The following is a 19,599-nucleotide window of genomic DNA, read 5'->3' as shown; positions in this document are numbered from 1 at the left end:
GGCTCACTTGGGGAGTGAAACATCAGATGGAGGATCTTCCTCTCTGTCTCTCCTCCTCTCTGTATATCCGGCTTTCCAATAATAATGAAATCTTTAAAAAAAAAAATTAGGCTTTGTGTGATGGCTCAGTGGCTAAATCCTTCTCTTGTAAGGGACAGTTTGAGTACCGGCTGTCCCACTTCCAATCCAGCTCCCTGCTTAAGGCCTGGGAAAGAAGCAGAGGATAGTCCAAATCCTGGAGCCCCTACACACATGTGGGAGACCCAGAAGAAGCTTGTGGCACCTAGCTTTTAATCAGCTCAATTCTGGCCTTTGTGGAGTAAACCAGAGGATAAAAGATCTGTCTTCATATCTCCTCTCTATGTGACTGTGCCTTTCAAATAAAAATAAGATAATTCTTTTAAAAATTAGCAAAAGATTCAAATAGACATCTTACCAAAGAAGGCATGGAGAAATATTCAACATCATTAGTCATTAGGGAAAATTAAAATCACAGAGAGAGATGCTTACAATCCATTAGAGTGGCTACAGTTAAAAATACTTGTACGCCCATACATTACTCTCAAATTGTTAAGCTATTTGGGATTTTGTTGGAGTGCTTAACACACACTGAACATAAAACTAACAATTTCACTCCTGGATACTTATTCAGAGAGAAATAAAACTATACACCACACAAAGATTTGTACACCAATGTTCCTACCACCTTTATTTACAATATCCCAAACCTAGAGGAAATTCCTATATTCATAAAGAGGTGAGCAGATAATTAATCTGTGATTTATCCATACTGTGGAGTACAATGAAAAGGGGTAGGCTATGACATTATGCTCAGTGAAAGGAAAGAACGCTACAAACTCTATATTGTTTTCATTTATATGAAGTTGTAGAAAAACTTGATCTATAATAATAGAAATCAAATAAATAGTCAGCCCAAAGCCTTGGGATCCTGCGCCTGTGTAGGAGACCCAGAAGAGGCTACGAGCTCTTGGCTTCAGATCGACACAGCTCTGTCTGTTGTGGCCGCTTGGGGAGTGAATCAACGGACAGAAGATCTTCCTCTCTGTCTCTCCTCCTTTCTGTATATCTGACTTTCCAATAAAAATAAATAAATTGTTTTTAAAATCTTTTTTAAAATTATTGTAGATAATCAGAATGTGTTTGTCTCTTTTTAAAGATTTATTTTATTTATTTGAAAGGATGACAGAAAGAGAAAGAGAGACGGAAAGAGATCTTCCCTCTGCTGGTTCACTCCCCAAATGACCACAATAGCTGGGACTGAGCCAAGTGGAAGCCAGGAGCCTGGAAGTACATCCATGTCTCCTGTGTGGGTGACAGAAACTCAAGTCCTTGGGATAATATTCACTATTTTCTCAGGCACATCAGCAGAGCTGGATGGAAAGCAGAGCAGCCAGAACTTGGAACTGGTAATCTGATATGAATGCTAGTGTTGTTGGTAGCTTACCCCTCTGTACCACAATGTAGGCCCCAGAATTTGTGTATCTAAAAAATCTGTTTTCTTTTTTTAGTATTTTGTGTCTTACCCATATGGATTCTAAATATGAAATTGAATGCATAAGTTGATTTTTTGTCTACTTTTTTAATCTTGTCACTGTGACTGAAGGTGCTGTGTGGACAGGTGACAACACGGCAGAATGGAGTTACCTGAAGATTTCTATCCCGATGTTACTGACTCTCAGCATTACTGGGATCTCTTTTTGTGGAGGTAAGATGAGGCCTTCCCTGGGGCTGGAAAACTGGTCACTAATGCCTTCTTACTGGCTGTGTTGAGCAAGGATACATGCAGGAAGGAGAAAATGGGAGCGGGTGAAGAGGGAGCGATGAGAGAAGTCAGGGCTCCCTGTGTCTTGTCTAGATTGTCCAAAAGGCAGTCACTTCCTTCCTCCAGTCTGTTTTCTGCTTCCTCCTCAGACACTCTTGATGACAGAGTTTCTCTTTCCCAAACAGCTGTATCTTGAAATTGAGAAAACTAGAAGTACAAATAGTTCCGGCTACTCCTGGTTTTCTGTAGCAGGAAAAGCCCACCAATGTTCCCTTTTGGTGAGAATGTTTTTAGGGCGTTGATCCACACAGGATACCGGGACTATGTCCTGGTCCAGGGCACAACCTGACATTCTCCTTCAGCCCAGGTCATTCTCATTATCTATGCCTGTTCTCAATATCTTTGGCTTTTATCCTGGTTCAGCTGTTGCCTTCAAGGAAACCAGGTGCCAAGCCCTCTTTCTCCAACACACGTACACACATTTAGTGGGGTATACATATCACAGCTTCTACATTTTCTGGGTTTAGAAACATGGAGGAATGTTGATCTTGGTCTAAGGCTTCTAACTTTTTACAAGAAAAAGAATATTGCAAAAGCAGATTATCAGGTACCTCCCCACCTACCCCCAGGCTCTTTTATGTTGCCTCCTTCCCTTGGAAAGATGAAGTTGAATGCACCTGCAGCACCTTTCCCAAGTCAGTCTCCAGGGCAAATAAGCATCATGTATTCTAAGCCCACTTGCCTTCCCTTGGCCTCTCTTTGCCCAACCAGCTGACGTGGGTGGGTTCATTGGGAACCCAGAGGCAGAGCTACTAGTGCGTTGGTACCAGGCCGGAGCCTACCAGCCCTTCTTCCGTGGCCACGCCACCATGAATACCAAGCGGCGGGAACCCTGGCTGTTCGGGGACAAGCACACCCGGCTCATCCGAGAAGCCATCCAGGAGCGCTATGCCCTCCTGCCCTACTGGTATTCTCTGTTCTACTGTGCCCATGTGGAGGCTCAGCCCGTGATGAGGTAAGTGTGTACCCATTCACAGCTCCCAGGGAATCAGTCTATAATGGAAGATTCCCGCAGTGAGCCACAAGTGATTTCAAGAGATCAGGAAAAACCCAGTATTTGATTGAGTTGCAGCCAGCTTATAGATGCTACTGTTTAGGGCAGAGAAGATTCCCGGCTGCTTTGTCACTGAGGTGTTAATATTTATTAGGAAGCAAAAATAGAGATACTTCGAAAAAAAAAAAAAAGGAAATGACTTAGCACCAGAATTCATTCTAAACTTCAGCTCTAATTAAGCAATCTGGTGAAGAGTACTTCCCAGGCCCAGACTTTACCTCACCCTTGGTAGCGCGAAGCCATGTCCAGTTTGAGGTGAGCATTTCTCTTACTCTGTACATGGTATTCTAGTTCAATTTTAAGAAAAAGATGAAAGTCAGCTTTCTAGGCTGGAGAATGATACCCACAGATATGCATGGCACTGGTGTTCCTAGATGTGGTGAGGAGAAAAATTCAGATTCCTGAGCTATACCTCAGAACATGCTAGGAATCTGTTGAGTAAGATCAAAGATCTTTACCTGTTAGCAGTTTCCCTGGTGAGTCTAGACACCAGCTAGGCTTAGAGACCACAGCTGTGTTGCCATTCAATAGGAAAAGAATATATGAAGGAACCCCAAATGGTTCACAGAGAATTGGAATTAAAAGAAAAAAATTTTTTGTTGTGAAATTTTATTTTTGAAACTCAGGCATAGTTTTGCTTTTGTTTGTTTGTTTGTACTAATGAGCATTTTGAAATTTTTGTGCCAAAATAAACTTATCTTTTAATTTCATTTTCCATAGACTTTTTGAAGTACCCATGTAGCATTTCAAAATCCTGTGAATAAACTGAAAATAAGTTCCCCTTACTAAAAAAAAATTTATTTTCCTCAGTAAATTGTGTAGGAATATACAATTGTATATTGTGTAGATATTAGAATTGCATAGGAATATACAATAGAACCAATCAGTAAATATCCAAGTACATACAAGTTCAAAGTTTTATTTTTGTGAAAGGAAATGATCCTTAGATAGTTCTGTGCAACAATATAACAAAGGGAGAATCCATTAACAGTTGCTCAACCTTCCAATAATATTCACAGCTTGAAAACAAGCTTTTCATTTACATAATAATGATGGGGGCAGACATTTGGCATAGTAGTTAGGATGTCACTTGAGCCTCCTGCGTCCTATATCAGAGGACCTGAGTTCAACTCCTGGTTTCCAATTCCCTGCTGCGTTGTACACCTGGAGGCAGAAGTGTTGGCTCTGTACTTAGATCCCTGCCCACCACATGGAAGACTTAGGTTGAGTTTCCAACCCCTGGCTTCAGCCTGGCCTAGCCCTGGCTGTGGAGACATTTGAGAAGTGAGCCAGCACATGGGAAATTTTTCTTCTGTCTCTCTGCCTTTCAAATAAATAAGAATTTTAAAAGACCGTAAGATATTCCTAGAAAACAGTTAAAAATAACAATGATTATGTTATCCATGAGAAACAGCACAGAATTAGCATTGTGGTTAGTTTTACAAACATTCAGTTTATTTCATGCCAAACATGCCAAGCATTTGAACTTGCATGAAGTTCTCATTTTAGCTGTTAACATAACGTCTGCTGTTGAACAATCAGAGGTAAAAATTTCATGTTTTAGGGCTTCTCAGTATTTCATTGGAGCATTTGAATTAATAGAAAGTTCTTTCACATAAGAAAATTATGACATAATAGTTGCTCCTAAAACCTTGAATCATATGGAGAAGATTCTTAGCTCTTCGGCACTTTTACATTTTGTCAGAATAGTTATGAATTGGAAAACAAGTGTTTGATTTACAAATGCAATATCTGTTGATGATGAAATGAAAATTTGTTTTTCCTTTTCCCAGACCTCTATGGATAGAGTTTCCTGATCAATTAGAAACTTTTGGTGTAGAAGATGAATATATGCTAGGTGAGCATTCTTGATTAATGTTATGATAAATGTTATAATTATATTTTTGTTATATTTTCTATCATTAAAGCACTAAAAAAAAGTTCTTTGTCTCAAAAAGTTGAAAAAAGAGAAAAAAAGAAATTCCTTCACCAAGATTTTTGATTCATTAGTGGGATGTTCTATTCTGTTGTGATATTGTACTTTCCATACTGTTGTTTCTCTTCAAGGAAATATGGTCTGGTTATGGATATAATTTGGGGGATCCTCATTCTGGATTCATTCCTTGTGAGATCACTACGAGTAAGGGGAAGCAAAAAAAAAGATTAGGTGATTATAGTTAAGAACCAGAGGCGCTCATTTCTTGTGCATCCATAGGAATTTTTTGGCTTGACCTCTGCTTTAATAAATGTTAACCGTTAAGTGTCTGGAAACTTATTGCCTAAGAAAAAGAGTCATGAAGCCAAGCTAAACATACAGTTGCGAGAGTTGCCCAAAGTGTAATCTCATTTCTAAACAGCAAAAACCCTGTAATGTAAGCAAAAAGGGCAGTTCTTTAAGGCTCTTTTCATTGCTAGATCACTCCAAAGTGATCCAAAGTTGCTCCAGAGAAACTTTTTTGACCCCCTTCTTACTTCCTTGAACCCAATCTACCCTCCCTACTCAACATTATATCGCTTTCATTCCATTTTGTTCCTTTACCTTTTTTGTGTTTATCTGAACTCTTATTTGTAATTACTTATTTTTTTTGAAAAATAAAAAAACAATGAAAAAAATTTTGATGGGGCCAGTGCCATGGCTCAACAGGGTAATCCTCCACTTGTAAGTGAGCACCAGCATCCTATATGAGCACTGGTCCCAGCTCCACTTCCCATCCAGCTCCCTGCTTATGGCCTAGGAGAGCAGTTGAAGATGGCTCAAGTGCCTGGGACCCTGCACCCCTGTGGGAGACCTGGAATAAACTCCTGGTTCCTGGCTCCTGGCTCCTGGCTTTAGACTGGCTCAGCTATAGCCATTGTGACTACTTGAGGAATGAAATAGCAGATGGACAGTCTTTACCTCTGTCTCTCCTTCTCTCTCTAAATCTGCCTTCAAGTAAAGAGAAATAAATCTTAGAAAAAAAAAATGAGAGGCAGAGTTACAGAGAGGGGAGGGAGGAAGGGAGAGAAAGAGAGGGAGAAAGAGAGATCGTCCTTCTAGTTCACTCCCCAAGTTGCTGCAACAACAAGGGTTGAGCCAAACTGAAGCTAGGTGCCAGAAATGTAATCTGTGTCTCCCATGGGTGGCAGGGCCCAAACACTTGGGCCGTCCTGCACTCTTTTCCCTGGAGCATTGGCAGGGAGCTGAAAGGGAAATGGAGCCAAGAATTGAACCAGTACTCATGTAGGATGCCAGTGTCCCACTTTACCACAATGCCAGCCTCTGTAATTACTTTTTTTTTTAAAAGATTTATTCATTTTATTACAACCAGATATACACAGAGGAGGAGAGACAGAGAGGAAGATCTTCCGTCCGATGATTCACTCCCCAACTGAGCCGCAACGGGCCGATGCGCGCCGATCCGAAGCCAGGAACCTGGAACCTCCTCCGGGTCTCCCACGCGGGTGCAGTGACCAATGCATTGGGCCGTCCTCAACTGCCTTCCCAGGCAACAAGCGGGAGCTGGATGGGAAGTGGAGCTGCCGGGATTAGAACCGGCGCCCATATGGAATCCCGGGGCTTTCAGGGCGAGGACTTTAGCCGCTAGGCCAAGCTGCCAGGCCCTGTAATTACTTTTTAAAAATATTTATTTTGCTTATTTAAAGAGCAGAGTTATAGAGAAAGAGGGAGGGGCATGTAAGGAAAAAGAGAGAGATCTTCCATCTGCTGATTCATTCCCCAAGTGGATGTAATGGATAGGGCTGGGGTAGGCTGACGCCAGGAGCTCTATCTAGATCTTCCACATGTGTACTTGGGCTGTCTTCCGCTGCTTTCCCAGGTGCATCAGCAAGGAGCTAGATCAATAATAAACTGAAATGGGTGTTCCATGGGATGCCGGCATTGCAGATGACAGCTTAGCCCACTGCATCACAATGCCAGCCCCTGTAATTACTTTTTACATCTATCTTTAATGACTATAAATTCCATAAGGCAGGAATCTTGCTGGTCTCATTCACCACTGTATCCCTAGAGTGTAGAACAGTGCCTGGTGCTCAGTGGTCTTCAATAGAGCAGTGCTTACTAAGTGAAAGAGCACATTCATAAACACATCTGTGGTGCCGAGGTCAAAGCGAAACTGATCATCTAGCTGCCTCTAAGATAACTAGCCACCCATCTGATGATAACTGTCCAAGCAGAAGACCCAGTATCCCTGTTTACCACTCTTCTGGATAGCAGTGGTGGGATCACCAACAGCAGCGTCTTTCACAGCCAACTTGAAGTTCCTGGAAAGGGGCCTGCATGCTTTCAGGCTGTTGGCATGCTAACAGTTACACAAAAGCTGAGTCTGCAACAGACTGTCAGGTTCTCTCCCAGGATCCTTATTTGCTGTACATGGATTAATGGTGGATTAATGGTGGGTAGTAGCATTGTCACTGCTTACTAAGAGTGCATCTCTTGGTTGTTCATTGGTCCAGCTCACCACAGAGCCTAGCATACTAAACAGGGTTCACATGCGGTCTTAAAAACCACAGTAGCCTCAGTGTTTACAGACCTCTTCTTCTTATTTTAGGAAGTGCTTTACTAGTTCATCCAGTCACAGAGCCAGAAGCCACTGAGGTGAATGTGTTTCTGCCAGGATCAGATGAGGTAATGGATGCCAACAACTGTACATCCTACATGTATTGTCTGTGGGGCTTTCCAGGGGACCATGGAAATGGGATTGAAGATGCTTATTTTGGTGCAAAAAAGTATGAAACCCGAACATAATTTTTTCATAGTACACATTTCCATGAACTGTTTGAAGATCCTGCACAACTGTCATTCCTTCATTTGTTTAACTTCTGTATCATGCACTTGTGAACAGAACTGATGCTGTGGAACTGATGATTCTTTCAAGTTGCTGACCTGCTCAGGGGACAAGAAACTTAATGGAGAAGTGGAAGAAAGTGATGACTCCCAGATTGATCAGAATGGCTTCTAAAAACTAATTATTTTCACTTTTCTTTAAAAAACAGTAACACAGCAAGTCAGAGGGAGATATTGCACCTGCTGGTTCACTCCCTCGAACTACCTGCAACAGCCAGAGCTGGGCCAGGCCGGAGCCAGGAGCCAGGAGCTTCACCTGGGTCTCTCACATGGGTGGCAGGGACCCAAGTACTTGAGCTATCACCTGCTGTTAGAAGCTGTGGATGCACGGAATGCATGGCTACACAGCCGCTGTCCACACTGTTTCCCCTTCCGACAGTCCTTTGCTGTCATCAGCTTACACTGGCCAGATCTGGCAGAAACGTGCACAGTACCATGAATTCTCCCTCTCTCAAAGTGCTGCTGTTCTCTCTTCTTTATCAAGCCAAGGCTTTACCCTTAAGCAGACCAGCTCAAGACAAGAGCACTTCTGTGATGCTGTTCTGTTCTTTTTCTACGTTAGCATCTACTGACTGATTTCATTGTGTCTAGAAGGATTCTATTGAGCAAAGCTAATTGCCTAGGAACCTTCTATTTTAGCTTACTCAAATGAGCAAAGCACACCATAACACTGTCAACCACTTTTTTTTAAAAAATGTATTTATTTGTTTTTATTGGAAAGGCAGACTTACAGAGAGAAGGAGAGACAGAGAAAAAGATTTTTCATCTGCTGGTTCACTCTGCAAGTGGCCACAACAGTAGGAGCTGAGACAATCCAAAGCCAAGAGCTTCTTCTGTGTCTTCCGCATGGGTACAGAGTCCCAAGGCTTTGGTCCATCCTCTCCTGCTTTTCCAGACCACAAGCTGAAAGGGAAGTGGAACAGCCAGGACATGAACCAGTGCCCTGATGGGATCCTGGTGGTTGCAAGGTGGGGATTTAGCATTTAGGCCACTATGCCAAACCCAACCACTCTTTTTTAAACACACTTAAAAATATTTACCATTGTCTCTAGGTTCAAGGGGCTTGCTGCATTCATATTGTAGAAAACTTTCCTTGTATTTTTTAATAGTTACGCATGTGTGTATATATTTAAAAGGCAAAGGCGGGAAGAGAGAGCTGTCTGAGTCTTCCACATGGGAGGCAGGGACTCAGGTGTTTGAGACTTCATTTGTTGCTCTAAGGCCACAGTATCAGGGAGCTGGAAAGGAAACAGAGTAGCCAGGACACCCATATACGATGTGGGCATTCCAAGTGGCAGCTTAACGTGCTGGTCTACCACAACATTCATCCCTCCTTAGGTACATTAATGTTTGCCAAATCTGATTAGTAGTTTTGGCCTCTGTAATGTAAATGCTGTCTTCACGTCCAGTTGATTTGGGTGGGATCCACTCATGGCTGAACGATAGGATTGTCAGACACCAAATGAGGACAGTAATCATTGGGATAGTTAATCAGGGATGTCCACTTTAAACATGCCATCTTGATATAGTTCCTGAGGTAGTAAGATTACTTCAAACCCTGTAGGTGTAGAAACCACCTGTCTGTGGTACATATAAACATGAACTAACTTCTGTTCCACAGCCAAGGTAGTACTGCAAGAGGAGAGAAGTCCAGGCAGATGGCTGTATCAGAAGCACAGGTGCCATTTGATGAGTGTGCTGCTGGGTGGATGGCATAGTATTAGTCATGGATAAAGCAATTAAAGGAATAGAAGGCAGCTAGCTGATTTCTTGACACAGTCCATGGAGCATTAGTTTTCCTGTGCCCTATTAATGTCTTTTTTCCACCCTCAGCTTGTTTGCTCACAGAACTTATAGACATGCTGCAGAAAGATTTCCCAGCATGTACCCTACACAAAGCTATTCAGTAATCTGTGTCATCCACCTGTTCTGTTCTCAGCATATCCGGTTACTAGCTGGGCAGCCAGGCAGTGTACCACCAGGCTAACACCTTCAAAGCACAGCCACTACAGCATATCTGACTGTAGCCCCAGCCTGGCCCTGCATCCTTTCCCCAACCTGTCCTCTCCCCGCCCTCTTCTGATGGTATTTTCAAATTAAGGTTTATTGTAAAAATAAAAATCAGTATTTATTTGGGTTATTTGAAAGGCAAATAATCCAGTGAGCTGCAGTGGCTATGCTGGTCCAGGCCAAAGCTAGGAGCAGCTTCCTTGTCTCACATAGTGGGTACAGGGGCTGAAGGACTTGGGCCGTCCTTCACTGCTTTGCCAGACTATTAGCAGGGAGCTGGATGGGAAGTGGAGTAACTATGGGATGCCAACACTACAAGCAACAGCTTAACCTTATGCCACATTACTGATCTCTTCTAATGGTATTTTAAAGATTTAACTCATCAAATTACTTTATGGATCCTTTTTAGCACCTCAGGAACTAATCTAGGTTTCCATCCAAATCTGTTTTCTGCTCTAATGGTTTGCTTTTCTCCAGCTTTGTGATTTATTTCCTTGCAATGTGCTTTCATTCATGTGCTGTTGGTCGTCACCTCTGCTATTAACACTATTAACTAGGAACATTTAACTTCTGTAAGGCAAGTGGACTACAAGATCCCTGAGGGTAGGAGCCAGGTCCATTTTGAGTGCCGGACCTTCAGTGAGAGGGTCAGTAATATACCCTGGAATGGACAGAGGGACAAACAAATGTTAAACCAACGAGTCACAATCTTTTGAGATCATCTTAAAAAGCTTATGTTCTTATAATGTTAAAAAAAAAAAAAAAAAAAAAAAAAACTCATGTTCTGGGACCGGCGCGATAGTGTAGCTGTTAAAGTCCTTGCCTTGAATGCACCAGATCCCATATGGATGCCGGTTTGTACCCTGGCAGCTCCACTTCCCATCCAACTCTCTGCTTGTGGCCTGGGAAAGCAGTCGAGGACAGCCCAAAACTTTGGGATGCTGCATCCGAGTAGGAGACCTGGAGGAGGGTCCTGGCTCCTGGCTTCAGATTGGCTCAGCTCCAGCCGTTGCAGCCACTTGGGGAGTGAACCATCGGACAGAAGATCTTCCTGTCTGTCTCTCCTCATCTGTATATCTGACTTTCCAACTAAAAATAAATATTTTTTTTAATTTTTTAAAATTAATTACATTGCATTATGTGACACATTTTTATATGCACTGGGATTCCCCCCGCCCCTCCCAAAACCCTCCCCCCATGGTGGATTGCTTCACCTTGTTGCATTTCCATAGTTCAAATTCAGTTGAGATTCTTTCATTGGAGGTATTTACCAAGCATAAAGTCCAGCATCTTATTGTCCTGGTAAGTTCAATGGTTTCTTGGTGAGACCATCTCTGGTCTGAAGGCAGAGCCGGCAGAGTATCATCCCAATCAGTTAAAAGCCCCAACATAATATTTGCAACAATTTACAACATTATGGCATTAATTGACATGGTATTGATTAACCAATATGTTGATAGGAAAATGCAGGTTCTCAACCACAACCTGTGGCTTCTTCATAGACATTTCAATTTTGGTTTATATTCAGCCGTGTTCTATACAACTTAAAATGGCTGTAGATTGCTATTCAGCTGTCTCATGTCTATTTTAATTTTAGTATTTAGCAGTTTATAGCATTGAAGCATGATTTCGCTGAACCTGGCTGTTTTTTGGGTAGTCTAACTCTATAATTCTAACAGGACATATGTCAGCAGTTTAGGTGAACAATTTTAGGAGGGTTGTGCAGAGAAATCTTCAATACCCCAGTGAGGAGTAACTAATCTTTGTGTCCCACCCAGTGAGTTATAAGTGCATCCTTGCTGACCGTTTTCTGTCTGTCTCTAAGCTTTCCTTGTTGTTCTCTATCTATTCTAGTTTTGTTTGTTTGTTTGTTTGTTTTGAGGGGTTTCTGGAACGATCCTAATGGTCATTACGAGAGAGGGTGGGGACCCAAAGTTGGGAGTAGGCAAGGGCCAGAGAAAGCTCCTATCCCTAGTCCCGAAGGAAGTTTACTGTTCTTCTGTTTCTGCGGACTGCTCAGGGCTCCTGGTTGTCGTTCCGATGACCTTGGATCCTGCAAGGCAGGATTTGGGCTTCTTCCAACCCATGTGGTAGATCCAAATGGGGGTGGGTGACCTCAGAGTTCTTGGCCTCCGAAGGCAATCCATTTCCCTGTGTCTCCTTGGCAGTAGGGATGTAGTCCTCGGTGCTCGTATTGATAGTCCTTGGTGAGGATCTGGGAGTCTTCAGTGTTGGGATACAAGCCTCCTGTCCGCCTGCTCCACTCTGGGGTCCCCCCTGCTCTATGCGTATGACCTGTTAAGAGGTTGTTAGGATTGCTCCTGATTCCCCCATATGCCTTCTTAGTTTTGCGATTGTCTAATGCTGATTCGAGTCTGTTGTCTATGAGTTACTAGTTATGATCCTGATAGGTTATGTTTCCCATCTTCCTCACACCTTCTAGGGTGATGTAAGATTTCTCTGCTCTCCCTCACCATTTCCAAGTATCATAGGACCTTACAAGTATATTAGGTTTTACAATTCTTTGATGCAGATCATAAGCAATCTGACTCATATAGATTGTTGGTTCATTGGTTACTTCACAACATCTTCTTGCATGAGATACAGGCTGTTTGGGGTTGAAATAATATTACTGTTTTTCGGATTGACATTTCATAACAGCCACATCAATAACAACAACATCAACAACAAATTATAGCACCCTGAAAAAATAATGCGCCACTGAGTAACCAACACATGCTTAATTAAAAGGAAACACAGAAATCTCTTTAAAAAAAAAAGCTTATGTTCTTCCTGACATTTGTCCAAGGTTTAGGGTATGCTCCATCATCTTATGTGAAGGCCAAGCATGTGGGGTTTGCTGAGTTGTGACTCTGTCAGCTGGGGTGCTCATGCACTCTTTTTCCCTGGGCTCTCTTACACTCTAGGTCTGGTATGACTCCAAGACATTTGCTCGGTGGGAAGGAGGACATACTGTGAAGATCCCAGTATCCTTGGACACTGTAAGTTATTTTCACCACTTGGGCATGCATCCCTGTCAACTATGTAAACAATATTAAAAGGAAACCAAAATTTTTGTAAATGCAAGGAAAGAAAGAGTTTAAAGGTCACACATTTCTCTGGTTAATGGATCAGAAGCAGAACAGCCAGGACTCAAATCAACATTTCTGTTATGGGAGTTAACATCACAAGCGGCAGTTTAACTCATTGTACCACAACGCTGGTCCCAAGAATCTCGTATGATGAAATATTTGGAAATTCTGCTTTAAAATTTTTCTGTGCAAATACACCTGCCCTGACAACACTACTGTGTCACAGATACCAGTGTTTCAACGAGGTGGGAGCGTGATTCCAATGAAAACGACCGTGGGGAAATCCACGGGTTGGATGACTCATTCTCCATATGGACTCCGAGTGGCTCTAAGCACTAAGGTATTAGAAAAATCTAGTATCCTTGTTATGTCTGTCTGTGTGTGTATGACAACATGTAAACAGAGTGTGTCTCATTTGTGAGTTAGGTGTCTCTAATGTTTCTCTACTGATAAAGATCTTGAATTTTCTGAATCCCTGTCCACATCCAGCTGATTTTCATTGCCTGGAATTTTTATGTTGCGACTGTTTTATTTTTGTTACTATTCAGGTAAAAAGCATTCATACTGTGTCTGTGCCACAGTTAATAAATCTGCACCTTTCCTACTTAAGTCCTGTATACAGAAACACTGCCTGTTGATAGGATCATCGATGGCAAAGGCCTTAGATTATCCAAAAGCTTGTAGTCCTGCCCCAAGATACAAAAACTGAATTTCAAACAGCATCACAATGTACATGATTTAAACAGCATATGAAAAAAATTCACACATTTGAGCCAGCATGGTAGTATAGCTAGCTAATCCTCTGCTTGCAGCCCTTGTATCCCACATGGGTGCTGGTATGTGCCCCTGCTTATAGCCTGGGAAAGCAATAGAGGATGACTCAGGTCCTTGGGCCACTGAACCCACTAGGGAAACCCAGAGAAGCTTCTGGCTTCAGATTGGCTCAGCTTCGACCATTACATCCATTTTGTAGAATGAAGCAATAGATAAAGATCTCTGTCTCTCATTGTCTTTCTATAAATTCTGCCTTTCAAATAAAATTAAAAAGTACATTTTTTTAAAAAAAAATCACACATCAAATTAAGTACAAACATTTCTAGACCACCTAGTATGAAATGCCTAGAATTATTCTAAGGAACTCTGGAGATCTGTAAAAGAGGAAGGCAGGCATGTCTCCTGGGCCTGTGTGGGTGTGCTCTTCAGTTTGGTGTTGGTTACTGCTGGAATGTAAGTTTGTTGCAGCTGTGGCTAAGACTTGAAACCCAGTGTTGGGTGAAAGGGTGCCTGAGTCCATGCACCAATGCAAAGACGGTGACCACACCCAATGACCTCTGTTGTCATCAGGCAGCTTGGGCCCCTCATCTCCTTGGGTAAAGCCAGGAAGAACACACAACTGATTTGTCCTTTAGAGGAGATCTTTTTTTTTTTTTTTAATGATGTTTACATGGTTGATCAGGGTGGGAAGAATCGAGGGTTAGGGAAAAGTGGGTGAGACCATTGTTTTCACATTTTTTTTCTTCTTCCTGTGTCTGGGTGCAGGGGGAAGATAAAGGGAGAAGCCATACCCAGCCTCCCAACCACCTCAGTACCAGGAATGGGGAACTCTCACCCAATATCATCCCAGGGTCCCCAGTGAGGAGCATTCTATGAGGGTTCTGTTTAGATGGTTTTGATAGTTCTGAAATGCTATTGATTTCACCAATCCAAGGATGAGGAAATCCTTCCAAGGCTGACATAGTCCACCTGAGTCTCCATTCACCCAGATATTTGCTGTCAAAACTTGGCTGGGCTAGTTGTCCCATTTGTTCTGCCCTTCCTTCCTCTGCTATGGTACCAGATGTTCTCTACAGGACGCAATGTCCTGCCACATCCTCCATGTACATCAGGATGTGCTTCCCACTGCTCTGTCTTAGCCACTGAGAAGGTCCAGTTCTGACATATGCACTCAACAGTCAGTCAGCTGATCCTGCCATGCTCCCTATGGTTGGAGTTCTAGGTCCAGCAATTCAGTTGGGGGATCCCCAAAGACACATCCAAGGTGATCCAAGACCTGACCTTCGTGTGTGCTTGCTAGTACAGGGTCTGACTCAGTCTATCACCCTTATCAGCCTACACTGGGAGTGGCCAAGCAAGACAGGCTCTTCTGTCCATTTACCCAAATACAACACAGAACCAAAGACATGCTCTTCCTGTTATATTAATATTTTATATTAATACTTATTCTTATATCCTACAGTAAGTAAGTGTTTCACTGAAGCATATCATCTTGGGCCAAATTGTTGGCCCTAGCCCCATGTGAAACTCCAGAAATGTAAGGAACTAAAGAACCATAGCACGTCCAGCACTGCCCATAGCAATGACTGCCATATACATGCTATGATGTTGACAGGCAAAAGAGTCCTTCTACAGTGAGTAGGAACCAGATACCACTGTCTAAATGGAAGGTCTTCTATCGACAGTGGATGTCATCTTTCATTTATTGATTTTTTTTCCAGAGTGGGTAACTTCAGTTTTTTGGCTTTGTCACATTGATTATGAGATGGTGTTATCAGGGAAACCACCTACTGCACTGAGTGTACTTGTCAGTTTAAATGTCTTCCCACAGGGCTTCCTCCTTTGAGCTACCTTTAGGTTCCCTCTCTCTATATTAATGATATTTCATTATCTACTCAGGAGTGATTGGGTATTTTTTATGACTGCTTTGTGCATCTTGAATATTAACTTTCTGTTCAATAAGATTTTTCACAAGTTGTTTTTTTTTAATTCCATTGTTTCTGCTTAGGGACTGACGCTGTTTTTCTAGAAGTTTTTGTAAGCACATTCTCTTCCCAGGGTTCTGCAGTGGGTGAGCTGTACCTAGACGATGGCCATTCATTCCAGTACCTCCAGCAGAAGCAATTCTTACATCGGAAGTTTTCATTCTGTTCCAGTGTTTTGAGCAACAGGTAATGCCAGACAGTGAAGATACGTACTTTTAAAAATAAATTGGGCTATCCTTTGGACATCCTGAGATGCATGGCATACGTTCTTTTTTTTTTTTTTTAAAGATTTATTCATTTTTTATTACAGCCAGATATACAGAGAGGAGGAGAGACAGAGAGGAAGATCTTCCGTCCAATGAGTCACTCCCCAACTGAGCCGCAACAGGCCGGTGCGTGCCGATCCGATGCCAGGAACCAGGAACCTCTTCCGGGTCTCCCACGCGGGTGCAGTGTCCCAAAGCATTGGGCTGTCCTCGACTGCTTTCCCAGGCCACAAGCAGGGAGCTGGATGGGAAGTGGAGCTGCTGGGATTAGAACCGGCGCCCATATGGGATCTCAGGGCTTTCAAGGCGAGGAATTTAGCCGCCAGGCCACGCTGCCGGGCCCTGGCATACATTCTTTAAGGTACTATTTAAAGAAATGAATCACTCTAGCATGAATGATCACTCCCTTGCTGACTCTACCTTCCTTTCCTCTTTTCTAAAATATAAAAATGTTTCAACTGAAGCTCCCGTTGATTTTGTTCATTCAACACTCACCAATTCTGTAAATCTGATTTCTTATAATTTTATTATAACATCCAAGTCATATCTGTGTCTGGCAGTGATTTTTCTATAAATGGCTTGTTAAAGATAGATTAGTTTGGCCACCTTCGCAGGTGGAGCCCCCTCTTCTCACCTCTTCCTCCTGGTCAACTCCAGGAAACATGCCACTGTAGGGACAGATGGGAGGAAACCTCACGAGGCTGTGGGTGTTGACCTGGGGACTGGCCCAAACCCCATCCCTCTCCTCCTAATCCCACTTGTATCCATTCCAGTTGTGCTGACAAGAGGGGTCATTATCCCAGCAAGTGTGTCGTGGAGCGGATCTTGGTGTTGGGCCTCAGGAAGGAGCCGTCTTTAGTGACCAGCCACTTTCCTGGTGAGGAAACAGTTCTGCCCTACTTCCCCAGTTGCTTTTGTGGAAACAGAGAAGCATCTACTTCCAAAGCTTTGTCCCAGCAGAGTTTGTGCTTCCTGAGCAAAGTCAAATATACCAGCTTTGGAGAGAGGAAAGCCACCTTGCTTTTCTTCATGAATTGGACTTTCTGCTCACTGTGAATCTTTTTCTAAGGGAAGTTATTTGGGGTTTAAAATATTGCAAACTTTCTGCATATTTTTTTGGAACTGTAGATGTCTGAAGCCACTAAGAATCCTAAACTTGTATGAAAGGGTATGGGGATAGGATTTATATCCTTCCTTAGCTACTGAATTTCTTGGACTAGTCACTTTGTTCCTTCCAGTTTCTTTTCAACCAATTTTTAAGCCAAAACCATGACATGTTTAATGCCTTTTAAAAATTTTAAAGAATTTCATGGATAAAAGACATACTAATTTGGATTCTCCTAAGTAGGATACACGGTTTTATGAAAGAGTCAAAAAACCTATTTCAGATTCAGAGAAAATACTTTACCTCTTAGGTAGTCCTCATACATTTCCTATTTTGTTGTCCTGTTATGTAGGTAGTCAAGGTCAGCCTGTGCCTTTTACGTACTGTGCCACAACATCCACCCTGAGCCTGGAGAAGCTCTCGCTGAGTGTCGGAGCTGACTGGGAGGTCCACATCCAGTGAGGACTTACCAGTGAGGAGCTTGCCTGCACCTTTCTGTGAGACTTCCACTGCCATCTAACCTAATCCCAGGCTCAAGATAATTTTTCCTCAGTCACCAGTGAACTAATGCACCATAAATTCCAGGTTTTAAGATTTTATATCTTAAGATGTACTAGCAATATTCTCATGTCAGACCCCAGGCCACCTGAAAACATTGACAGAGTTCAGAAGTCTTCTGTTGCCTCTTGGGAACCAGTCCTCTCCCCAACCCCCAGTCCCCTACCCGCTTCCCCCGCCACTGTCTCCCCACAAAACACACACGCTAACTGGCAGCCTCTCCGTGGAAGAGGTGGGGCGGTGTTTGTGGTAATGTGGGCCATGCCTACTCAAGCAGGCCCCTTTGTCAGGTTTTCTTGGGCCCTATCACACAATTGCTTAGGGGTCATCTCAAGTAAACGGAATCATCTGCTCCCATTCACAGTTAACCTTCACCCACACAGGGTGGCCAGAACCACCCTCTGCACACCACCCTGATGCTGCAGCCCCAGGAGTTCCTGTACCCTGGAGTTGAACGCAGGAGCAAAAAAGGTTCCTTCCCCTTTCCTGCTGCCCAGGTTCAAAAGTGTGGAATTCATCGTAAAATTCACGCTTCTTGGTTTTAATAATTTCCTGAGAAATGCTGTCTACCAGCCAAAGAATATTTATAACATGAGCAAGCTATAATTAGCGATCATGACATCCATCCCTGCATCCCCATCACTGAAACAGCACAGCACAGAGCCAGTGAGACTCTGGCCTTGGGGATATAAGCCAAGGAGATGCAGAAAGACCCGAAATAACCAAAATAAGCAGTATTTTAATGTGTTCATTTAAAAAATAAAGCAAATATAAACTAACCCCTGCCAAACAAAATGTCAAAATTTTAAATAAAGAGAAGCTCAATGTTATGGTTTCTTTCGCTCTCCAGCTCCAGTCTGTCTTGGCACACAGCAGAACATTACAACATCCCAGTTGTGTCATAGTTTTCTCTGCTCCAGAAATCCTGTGCTGCTCACCACAGCATCTGATGGGGATGTCTCAGCTCCTCTGTACCCCTCAACCCACATACCTCCTCCGCATTTCCACAGTAGCAGCCTGCCAGCAGCTGATGTGCCTCTGTACACCATTACTCCCTCACCTGTGCAACTCATACCCTGCCCCCAGACCTTCCAGGAAGGCCTCATCAATAGTTACTTAAAAAGCATTCTTGCACTAATCTACGTTAATCCAAATACACTTGGATGTATTCACTTCACTGGGAATCAGGAAATCTATGGTCTGTTTTGATGCTACAGTGCCCTATCCAAATGATCTTGTCTGTACCAGTTACCTTCTCTGGGCCTTGGTTTCCTTATTTGTTAAAAGCAGGGGATAGGTGTTGTGGAAGGGAGTGTACTCTAACAATGAGTTTTCAGAATCCTGCAGGTTGTTGTAGACTTTCAGTACTGGGGCTGGTGCAGTGACATCACAGACTCCACGTGCAGTGCCAGTATCCCATGTGCACCCCGGTTCTAGTCCCAGATGCTTTACTTCCCAATCCAGCTCCCTGCTTATGGCTCGGGAAAAGCAGTGGAGGATGTCCCTAAAGCCTTGGGATCCTGCATCCATATAAGAGACCCAGAGGTGGCTCCTGGATGCTCTCCCTTTCTCCCTCCTCCCTTCCTCCCTCTCCACCTCCCTCCCTGTGTGTTCGTGTGTGTGTTCTTTTCTTTGTAAATCTGTCTTTCAAATAAAAAAAGGTAAATCTTTTAAAAATACTCTGTGTATATGTAGAAAGTGAAAGGCAATAGCTTCATCATGGAGAAGGGCGATAAAAGCCATCTTGATCAAAACAATTTCATTCTGTAGATAAACAACATCACCTTAATAAAGCAGCACTGTTGAGACTCCAGGTAGGCTGGGAGGATGAGGGCGTATCACTTCTGTCATCTTCTTCCCCCATCTGCGTACCCTCATCACAGGAAAAGCATCAAACCCAAGTTCAGGGAAATTCTGCAATATGCTGGACAAGTACTCTCCAAAAGTGTCAAGTAGAAGCACAGGCTTTGAGGCACAGTGGGTTGAGCCACTGCTTGCAGTGTTGGTAAACCCTATGGGAATGGCAGTTCACATACTGGGTTCTGATATAGCTCCCTGCTAATGCACAG

General features: G+C 43.0%; 1 protein-coding gene across 1 annotated transcript in view; it reads left to right on the top strand.

The window, feature by feature from the left end:
* Positions 1-19,599, top strand: part of GANC (glucosidase alpha, neutral C) — a 58,014-nt gene that overhangs the window by 37,546 nt on the left and 869 nt on the right. The window contains exons 16-24 of the mRNA XM_058666001.1: positions 1,625-1,726; positions 2,555-2,798; positions 4,691-4,755; positions 7,445-7,521; positions 12,678-12,752; positions 13,069-13,182; positions 15,675-15,787; positions 16,641-16,744; positions 17,325-17,430. Of these exons, the coding sequence (XP_058521984.1) occupies positions 1,625-1,726; positions 2,555-2,798; positions 4,691-4,755; positions 7,445-7,521; positions 12,678-12,752; positions 13,069-13,182; positions 15,675-15,787; positions 16,641-16,744; positions 17,325-17,430 (1,000 nt within the window). The remainder of the gene's footprint in view (positions 1-1,624; positions 1,727-2,554; positions 2,799-4,690; positions 4,756-7,444; positions 7,522-12,677; positions 12,753-13,068; positions 13,183-15,674; positions 15,788-16,640; positions 16,745-17,324; positions 17,431-19,599) is intronic.

The sequence above is a fragment of the Ochotona princeps genome, chromosome 6 (assembly GCF_030435755.1).
Source record: "Ochotona princeps isolate mOchPri1 chromosome 6, mOchPri1.hap1, whole genome shotgun sequence".
Lineage (NCBI taxonomy): Eukaryota > Metazoa > Chordata > Mammalia > Lagomorpha > Ochotonidae > Ochotona > Ochotona princeps.
Note: the sequence above shows the minus strand (reverse complement) of the source record. Positions and strands in the feature narration are given on the sequence as shown.